This window comes from Babylonia areolata, chromosome 30, assembly GCF_041734735.1.
Source record: "Babylonia areolata isolate BAREFJ2019XMU chromosome 30, ASM4173473v1, whole genome shotgun sequence".
NCBI lineage: Eukaryota > Metazoa > Mollusca > Gastropoda > Neogastropoda > Buccinidae > Babylonia > Babylonia areolata.
This window is the reverse complement of record NC_134905.1, coordinates 1677183-1687182: the sequence shown is the minus strand read 5'-3', so window position 1 is coordinate 1687182 and position 10000 is coordinate 1677183. Positions and strand designations below refer to the sequence as shown.

The 10000-nt window shown below is 39.7% G+C and overlaps 2 protein-coding genes across 4 annotated transcripts in view; one reads left to right on the top strand and one right to left on the bottom strand.

Annotated features, from left to right (window-relative positions):
- Positions 1-1905, bottom strand: part of LOC143275665 (eukaryotic translation initiation factor 2A-like) — a 32322-nt gene extending 30417 nt beyond the window's left edge. For 2 of the 3 annotated variants that reach the window (XR_013053456.1, XM_076579942.1), the window contains exons 1-2: positions 1859-1905; positions 649-718 (exon numbers count right to left, since the gene is read on the bottom strand). Coding sequence is in view for 2 of the 3 variants with exons in the window: in XM_076579942.1 (XP_076436057.1) it covers positions 649-718; positions 1859-1877 (89 nt within the window). In the remaining variant the exon portion in view is untranslated. Of the gene's footprint in view, positions 1-648; positions 719-1631; positions 1650-1858 lie in introns of those variants that run through there. The other variant, XM_076579943.1, reaches the window with a different exon arrangement.
- Positions 1906-2118: 213 nt separating this feature from the next.
- Positions 2119-9011, top strand: LOC143275666 (stress-associated endoplasmic reticulum protein 2-like). Its single transcript, XM_076579944.1, has 3 exons — positions 2119-2307; positions 2483-2555; positions 6671-9011. The coding sequence occupies exons 1-3, from the start codon at positions 2224-2226 to the stop codon at positions 6706-6708; spliced, it is 195 nt and encodes a 64-aa protein (XP_076436059.1). The 5' UTR covers positions 2119-2223; the 3' UTR covers positions 6709-9011.
- Positions 9012-10000: the final 989 nt, after the last annotated feature.

The following is a 10000-nucleotide window of genomic DNA, read 5'->3' as shown; positions in this document are numbered from 1 at the left end:
CAGTCAATACCCACCATCAATGAAGTGTTTGGTGGGTCAGTCAATACCCACCATCAATGAAGTGTATGGCGGGTCAGTCAATACCCACCATCAATGAAGTGATTGGCGGGTCAGGATGGCGGTCAGGTTGGTCAGTTAATACTCACCATCAATGATCAGTCAATACCAATTATCAATCAATACTCACCATTGGTGGTCAGTTAATACCTATGATCAGTCAAAACCAGTGGAGTGATGGCCTAGAGATAACGCGTCTGCCTAGGAAGCGAGAGAATCTGAGCGCGCTGGTTCGAATCACGGCTTAGCTGCCGATATTTTCTCCCCCTCCACTAGACCTTGAGTGGTGGTCTGGACGCTAGTCATTCGGATGAGATGATAAACCGAGGTCCCGTGTGCAGCATGCACTTCGCGCATGTAAAAGAACCCACGGCAACAAAAGGGTTGTTCCTGGCAAAATTCTGTAGAAAAATCCACTTCGATAGGAAAAACAAATACAACTGCACGCAGAAAAAAAAAAGAAAAAAAAAAAGGCGGCACTGTAGTATAGCGACATGCTCTCCCTGGGGAGAGCAGCCCGAATTTCACACAGAGAAAGCTGTTGTGATAGAAAGAAATACAAATACAAACCAAAGATCAGTTAGTACTCACCATCGATGGAGTGGATTGGGGTCATGGCTAGGGGCTCCATTGACAATCCAGATGCCCTCTGACCCCCGCACTGCCCACACGAACACATTCAAACATGCTAACAATCAGAATCTATCAAACTGTTCACAACAGCAGCATCTGCAACAGTAGAAAAACAAAAACAAAACATTGACAACAGCAACAAATCTTGTGTTTCATGGCACACACACACTCTGTGTGTGTGTGTGTGTGTATGTGTGTTTGTATGCAGTGGAATGTATTCCACTTACAGTGATTCTATCCTGTCCCCCACTTTTACCAAGTTCTAGTTCAAGAAACCAGTGAACATGGGAATGCAGCAAAATACTGGTTTGCTTTAAGCATGAAAAAGATTACTCTGAACAATTCAAAATGAACTAACCAAAAACTTATCAATTTGTTTAAATTCTATTTTCCACTTTGGTGACTATAAAATGGAGTGGGTGGAGATGGTGGTTGAAGGCAGGGGCTGGCACCAGAAGGCAGTGTGGGGGTTGTTGGGAGCCTGGAACTGAGTATGAACCTGTGAGAGAGAGGGAGGCGGAGGTGGGCGTGTGTGTGAGGGTGGGGTGGGGTGAGTTGAGGTTGAAGTGCAAGGGTGCAGCTGTTCACAGCAATGGAAGTATTGGGTGTTGCATATTATGTGTGTGTTATGTTTCGTGTGTTTATTTCAGTTCAGTTGCTAAAGGAGGCGGCATTGTGTTCGGACATTTCCATAGATATGTTACGCCATTTCTGCTAAGCATATTAGTCAGACCCTGAGAGGGGGAGGGGGTGCATAATGATAATATAAAAAAACAAGAAACAGTATCATGTTTTATCTTCCAAACTTAAACACTCCGAGTCTGACTATAAACTTAAGAACTTGTCTTAACACAATCATCCATGTGGTTATTTGAATTCAAGATTTCGTCTCCCAAATATGTTAACTGTCACTGTTATCACTGTCAGTCAATCACAATCACTTGTGGCAAGATGAGCTCAGTGAAATCCGATCGTGTCCGTGCATTTTCACTGATTCAGCATTGTTTTTCTTACGGCTAGCTTTGTCAGCCATTCTTTCCAACAACACATTTGATCAATGCATTGATTAGACAGTTCGTCAAATACGTCATTCTATTTCATTATGAAAATAAAATCGGATTTTGTAAAGAGTGTCGCAAAATGTTCTCAAGCATAAAGTGATACACACGTGCAAGGGAGGTCGCCATTTTGTTACATGAAATCTCGCGATAGATAAGAAAACGTCTTCACACAGAGAGAAAAAAAAGTGCTTAACATATTCATAGCATATCTTTATTTTTTAGGCAAGGATAATGATAGTTTAGTGCACGAAGGTACACATTCTTTTTTGACTCATGACTACATGATTCATGAGCATCATTGAAGCAAAATTATCATTGCAAGCAGATCCTCGTAGTAATTGACCTATTTACTAACGTGATTTGCATAGGTCATGCATCCACAGTGAATCGTGGCAGGCTTGTCCCACTTTGGACTTGTGACTTCCTAATTGCCTTTATTTGAGTTTTGTGTGAAATACGTGACTGAAACACAATGCCTAGCAAACAGAGAATGCGAATCGCTAATGAAAAACACTCGAAAAACATCACTACACGTGGGAATGTGCCGAAAACATTGGTACGTAATGAATAACACGTAGCAGTCGGTTCGTTGTCTATCATGTCTGCGTTGATGTGTAGATCCACCCAGCTTTCCAGATGTTTGATTGTCAACTTGAATGCTTGTTTTTCGTCATTGATTTATACATCAGACATTGGCAGTTAAAAGATTTAATCGTCTTCTTCATTTCCAGAAACCGACAGATGAGCAGTATCCTGTCGGACCAGCATTATTGGCCTTATTCATCTTTGTGGTTTGTGGATCAGGTAAGGAGGGCATGGGGTGGGAACTGAAATGTAGGAAACAAGAACTGATTAGACAGTGATCAGCCGTGAAGTTTTGTTCACAAAATTGTATTTAGGTAGATTGAGTTAACTATGTGGAGACTAATCCACAGATTGAGGAGTTAACACAATGGTTAGCTGTTACAAACATTTTTATTTTTATCATTACATTTAAATCAAACACAACTATTTATTAGAATTATACAAGGAAAAAGATAAAAGCTAGTTAGTAGTGTGCTTGCTGATTTATTATTTGGTAAAAGCTTTCTTGCTATTTATTGGTAAATATAAAGCAAATTGGTGCATCATTGGTAAGAGATGAGTGTCAGTCTGTCACATGATACATGTAGCAAAGCATGTTATGGGAACCGCCCCATATAATTTGTTGTAGTTTGTCACTTTGTCATTTTGTGTATTCTTCTTTCAGTACATAGAAATTTCAGCATAAGTTTGCTCTTGATTTTGGCATTACATGAAGTTTTGCTGTATGAAAATGCAGTTTAGGTGACCAGCTCAATGAGAAAACGGGTACACACACACACACACACACACACACACATATATATATATATATAACACAAGGGTTCAGAATATTAATTAAGAAAAAAAAGAAAAGAAAAACAACTAGAATTAGTAGAAAGTTGGGAACACACAAAGGTGACCATAAACATAAAGCTAACCTTTCAGTTTCATACCAGATTCTTGTTTGTCATGTTCAAACTATCAAAGCTTTGAATAAATATTTGGCCAAAATCATAATATGTCTCATTTCCTTCCATCTTTCCAGTAAGAAGATTTTCTTTATCAAGTATTTCATTATGATTAAATTATATATATATTTATGACATTAAAGCATATTTGTGAAGCTGTCTTATGATTAATACAATTACAGTTGGAAGTTTTTCCCCTGCACTTGTTTAATTACACATTATACCATGACATACTGGTGCAGACTCAGGCAGGGGTCTGATTTCCTGTCCTGTGCAATTACTGCCCTGCTGAAGGGGAAAAACGAAAGTATTTGCTGTTTGTTTGCCTTCGTTATCAATATAATGTTGTTCCATATTATAAAGTATTTCAGTAATTGAAATAGCCTTAGTCCTTACTTCTAAGTTCTATCTTGGAAACAAATTGAGGCTGCTGTGGAAAGTAACAAAATGTACAGCTACTGAACACTGGTCTTTCAATGCAAAATCACCAGACAATACATTAGAATTGTTTCTGTATCAGTTTGTTCTGTGTTGTTGAAGCACTAACCACAGCAAATGTTCTGTGTTTTTGAAACACTAACCACACCGCTCTCCCAGTTATTACTGGCTTGCCTGCTATGACTTCAGGAACAATTGTATCATTAAAAGAAATACTTGATGATATTTTACAGAAAGGGTGTCATACTCATCGTTTTGGTTTTACCATATGTTTTAGTGTTACAACAGGTTACATGTGTTTGGTTTGTGTCAAACATCACGTAACAACCTGTTTTGTGTGTCACCTTACAACCCAGTTGATAATAAATAATATGTGTTAATGATAATGATATGTACTGTGTACACTGAAAATTGTCAGTGTCCATGAAGTCTCTCTCTGCCACTGTATTGAATGACTCAGATATTGATGGAATGGAAATAATTATTGGATAGCCTGCAAGTGCAAAGAAAGACTCATTGTGTCAAGTATGTGTATTAGCAGATTTGACCTGTCATTACTGTTTCAGTGTGTTCAGGAAACCCCCTATTCTTGTTATTCTGTAGCACATTTACACTTCTATCACTGTATCAGAACAAAAAGCACACTATTTAATGTATTATAATATTATATATTATATTTTATTGATATGAACACTCAATACAAGGTACTACAGTTGTTGTTGTATTTTTAAATATCTGCACTGCAAATTTAGTTAACAAACGTTCCCTGACAGTCACAAAGTCTAAGATAAAGAAAATGGAATTTGGTATGCTCTGGAGAGAATCCACTGATGAAGTAGACTGGATAGATCTGTGTTCTGAGGACTAGTCCAGCAGTGGAATTTGGTCGTGCTCTGAAGCGAGTGTATTGATGAAGTAGGCAAGCCAGACAAGAGAAAGGTATGACGTATATATCATTCTGGTCAACCCATCAAGTTTCAGTTTAAATAATGGGTTTCTACATTCAGACAAATCCACATACGCCACACAATGGCCATGTCTGCTTGGGGGATGCCTGACCAGATGCATAACCCAGTGTGCTTAGGCCTTCAGGGCTTACATTTAACTTACTTGTGTACCTACATGTATTGCTATTATTAGAGTTGATACATTCTACACAATTTTGCCAGAGGACAGCACTTAACATTGACATGGGTTCGTTTTCGGTGCGCCAAGTGTGTGCTGCTCTGTGGACCTTGGTTTATCACCTCATTTGAATGACTAGATGCGCAGTTTGATTTGCCAGTCAAAAGTTGGAGAGGGGCAAGACCGGGGATTCAAACCCAGACCCTCACAGACAGTAGACATTGTATTGGCAGATAAGTAATAATAATAATGGATACTTATGTAGCACACTGTCCAGAAATCTGCTCTAGGTGCTTTACAAAAACGCTTTTGTGAACATAAAACATTATTTTAATTACACATACTTAACCGTGACCCAACTAGTGCAGACTCCAGCAGGGGTCTGACATTCCTGTCCTGTGCAAACTACTATCCGCCTATGCGGAGAAAACGAAACTACGGCCGATAACCTCCCGGAAGTAGGTAACCTCCACATTATATTTATGTTACATACACACACCAAAATGTGACTACACACACACACACACACACACACACACACTGCATACATACATTTTAACATACATGTGTATCTAACAGCTACCCTAACACATGCGCACACATAGGCAGGCACAAACTTACATAAACACACGCACACACAATACACATTCATATACATGCATGTAGTTATGTACACATACATATGTATACACACACATAGTCAAGCCATAACCATTCTGCCGCCTTGCTCATAGCTTATACAGTTTTAGTTGGGTTTTTTTTTTGTTTTGTTTTTTTTGTTGTTGTTGACTCACTTGTGTAAACAAAGTGAGTCTATATTTTAACCCGGTGTTCGGTTGTCTGTGTGTGTGTGTGTGTTCGTGTGTCTGTAGTAAACTTTAACATTGACATTTTCTCTGCAAATACTTTGTCAGTTGACGCCACATTTGGCATAAAAATAGGAAAAATTCAGTTCTTTCCAGTCATCTTGTTTAAAACAATATTGCACCTCTGGGATGGACACACAAAAATAAAAAAAGAAGCCTAATTATATGCAAACTACATTTACTGTTATATTTTTATTTTTTGTATTCTCTAAACTTGGCACTTTGACCTCTTATTCTGACACAACAACAAGAGGAGTCATTATTAATATTATCATTTTTTGTTCAAACAGGAACTTCTTTTGCTAAGCATGGAATTTTTATTTATTTTGCAAACGTTTTTGGTGCAGATAGTAAAAAAGGGAAATTACTCTGTAATTAATGCTAGGGGACTTAATTTATCACAAGTGAGTCTTGAAGGGCCTTGCCTCTCTTGTTTGTTTTTTTCTTGGTCCAACACACTTGATGACATTGAGATCTCCTGGAGTGTCAATGAACCAGATTGCAATGACAGCATTAAATTTTGCTTCTGGAATCCCCCCCAAAAAAACCCAAACATAACTAGTACTGAAAGCAAATAAAATATTATATTTTAGGCATTGTATATTTCATTTGCCTTGAATGTGATAACATAATAATTTTCAGTTGAATTTAATCAACTAATGGAATTAAAAAAAAAAACAACCTTTGTTGGTGTAGTGTGCACTGCTAATGTGACTTTTTCTCTGTGTGTGTTTCAGCGGTGTTTCAGGTCATCCAGATGTGATCTGAGGCGTCTTTTTGTCTGTGTGTTTCAACGGTGTTTCAAATCATGCAGGGCATCATTTTTTCTCTGTGTGTTTCAGTGGTGTTTCAAATCATGCAGAGCGTCATTTTTCTCTCTGTGTTTCAGCGGTGTTTCAAATCATGCAGAGCATCAGCATGTCATGATCTGAGGCGTCTTTTTCTGTGTGTGTTTCAGCCGTATTTCAAATCATCCAGAGCATCAGCATGTCATGATCTGAGGCGTCTCCGCTTCCCAGAGCCTGTGACCAGCTGAATGGATGACATCACAACATAGCCCCCTTCTGTTTTCTTTCTCTCTTTTAAAAAAGAAAATTCTTGATTTTGTTTTTATTTATTTTAGTCGTTTTTTTGTTTGTTTGTTTGTTTGTTTTTTTAAGAGGGGAGGGGGAGTGGATGGGGGGTGGTGGAGGAAGAGTGAAAGTGGGGAAGGGGTGGGTGGGGAGGGGGGGTGTGGTGGTGGATAGGGAAAGGCACCGTGATGCAACATGGTGCGGAACAAACACTGACTTCTACTTCTGTGGTGGTTTTTTTGTTTCTTGATTTTTTTTTTTTTTTTTTTAGTTTGTGAAGTGATTTCTGAGACTGAACAAATAAATAAATCTGTTTTGAAGTGTCCCTCACTGTTATAGCTTTGTCTTAGATTTTTATTTTTGTGCAAGTTGCATTCTGCTTGGTGAGCAATTTACAAGGATAAAAGCCAACCAACTGGTTTCTGATTGAACCCTTTTTAGTCTTCCATCTGCACGCACACACGGAAAATACGCACACACGTACGCATGCACACACTGCTCGCATACATTACCCGTGCGCTCTCACTCATGCACGCATGTGCGCGCGCGCACACGCACACACACACACATCCACCTTGCGTATACATTATACATACTGCTCAGCTATCGTGAAGTTGTCAAATTTAGCACATGATGGATACATTCTTGTATCTAGTTTCGCTAGTTTGCCTTCACTTTTCAGATGTTTCCCAGTGTAGTCCATTGTAGACCTCTCACCTTGCTTTTATTATAGTTTAGGCTTTTTCTTCTTTCAGTTCTACGATAGTATGAATATGATTTGTATTTGTATTTCTTTTTATCACAACAGATTTCTCTGTGTGAAATTCGGGCTGCTCTCCCCAGGGAGAGCGCGTCGCTACACTACAGCGCCACCCATTTTTTTGGTATTTTTTCCTGCATGCAGTTTTATTTGTTTTTCCTATCAATGTGGATTTTTCTACAGAATTTTGCCAGGAACAACCCTTTTGTTGCCGTGGGTTCTTTTACGTGCGCTAAGTGCATGCTGCACACGGGACCTCGGTTTATCGTCTCATCCGAATGACGATAAAGTGATGTAAATAATAAATGGCATGGTATGAAAGTAAACAGAACTTGGAACAAACAAAACAACAACAAAAATCATGGGTTGATGAAATCTACTGTTTTGAAGCGATAACCCACTTTTGAAGGGTCAACAATTCAACGTACTGCTTTTTTTCCCCTCTCCTCTGTGGAGCTGGAGTTGTTGCTACAAGGCACGCCTTGCGGACAGGCTCACTTCTTGTTCAGAGTGCCCGCTTAGGGGAGCTGGGATTATATTACGCAAGGAAACATTCTGGCTGGGATTATATTACGCAAGGAAACATTCTGGCTGGGATTGTATTACGCAAGGAAACATTCTGGCTGGGATTGTATTACGCAAGGAAACATTCTGGCTGGGATTATATTACGCAAGGAAACGTTCTGGCTGGGATTATATTACGCAAGGAAACGTTCTGGCTGGGATTATATTACGCAAGGAAACGTTCTGGCTGGGATTATATTACGCAAGGAAACGTTCTGGCTGGGATTATATTACGCAAGGAAACGTTCTGGCTGGGATTATATTACGCAAGGAAACATTCTGGCTGGGATTATATTACGCAAGGAAACATTCTGGCATCGTCGTCGTTTCAAGCCATGCTTTATTGATGTACATGACATGTTGTTGTTGTTGTTGTTGTCATCACCGCCGCCATTGTCACCATTATTCTGTTAATTTGGTGTCTCTTGTCAGATTATGACCTAAGTTCCTTAAGATTTTTTTTTTTTTTAAGTATTTTAAATTTTTTTGATTTTTTTAAATTTTTTATATAGAATTTATCATTATTACTGCTATCATTAAGTTATTGTTATCACTGATACAAGGTCTGTGGCTCCAACTAGTCCAAGAATGCAAACCACGAGAACAAAAGTAGATCCTGTTTCCCCATCTTTTGCACTCCCATGTTTCCGGTGCATGCGGACCAGCCAGAGTCAAAAGTACTCGCGCACTTGCCTGCCACAGTGCACACAGACTAGCGGGTGGTGTTGCACTCGAGGGGGAAACCCCCAGCCCCCTTGGCAGTGGTGGTGTGGGTGTAGTTGTGTGATGCTGGGAAGACCGTAGGGTGTTGCCATCTGCTGTTGTGTGTTTTTTTTTGTGTGAAGGTGACAGCGTACAGACACATGCCATGATGAAGAAACGTTAATAAATGTGGAATTCTATCTATGGAGTGGACGTTGTTGCTCTTTTTCTGCTGTCTCTCGGTCTTTTTCTGAAGGTCAGCCCCCCCCCCGCCCCCTGCCCCTCCCCCCGCCCCCTCTCTTTCTCTCTCTCTCTATGATGTCTGTCTGTCTGTTTATCTCACTTATGCTCTCATTCTTTCTCTCTCTTTCTGTCTGTACCTCTCTCACTTTCTGCGTGCACTTATTATAAACTCGCCTTTTGAAAGTAGTTACTATTAAATTATAGGTAACTGAAGCCTAGTACGGGTCTAAGTGGCAGGTTTGAAAAAGAAAGTACACACTCTGCCATGCATCCTGTTGCGTTAGACCTTTTTACTGTTTATCTTTTCATGGCTGCTTTTTGGAAATGTATTTATTGAGCTCAGGTTTTTAGTATAAGGGAGAGAGGGTTAGTGTGGAGCTAGTGGGAGTGTTATAATAATGTGTTGGTAATGTACCTTTAGCACGCACACACACACACACACACACACACACACACACACACACACAAATGGCACCTCACACAAAATTTGGAGGGAAGGGGTGTTAATTCGGATGAGACGATAAACCCAGGTCCCGTGTGCAGCACGCACTTAGCGCACGTAAAAGAACCCACGGCAACAAAAGGGTTGTTCCTGGCAAAATTCTGTAGAAAAATCCACGTCAATAGGAAAAACAAATAAAACTGCATGCAGAAAAAATGCCAAAAAATGGGTGGCGCTGTAGTATAGCGACGTGCTCTCCCTGGGGAGAGCAGCCCTAATTTCACACAGATAAATCTGTTGTGATAAAAAGAAAGAATACAAAAAAAAAAAAATTTCACTCTGTGGTGGACACACACACACACACACGTATATGTGCGCTTTTATGTGCACATGCACGCACGCACGTATCTTTGTATGAACACAGTAATGGGATACACGTGCTCTTAACAAGGGAGACAATCTGGACGGACTAGCAGCAAACGAAACCACTGAGTTGTCTCACCT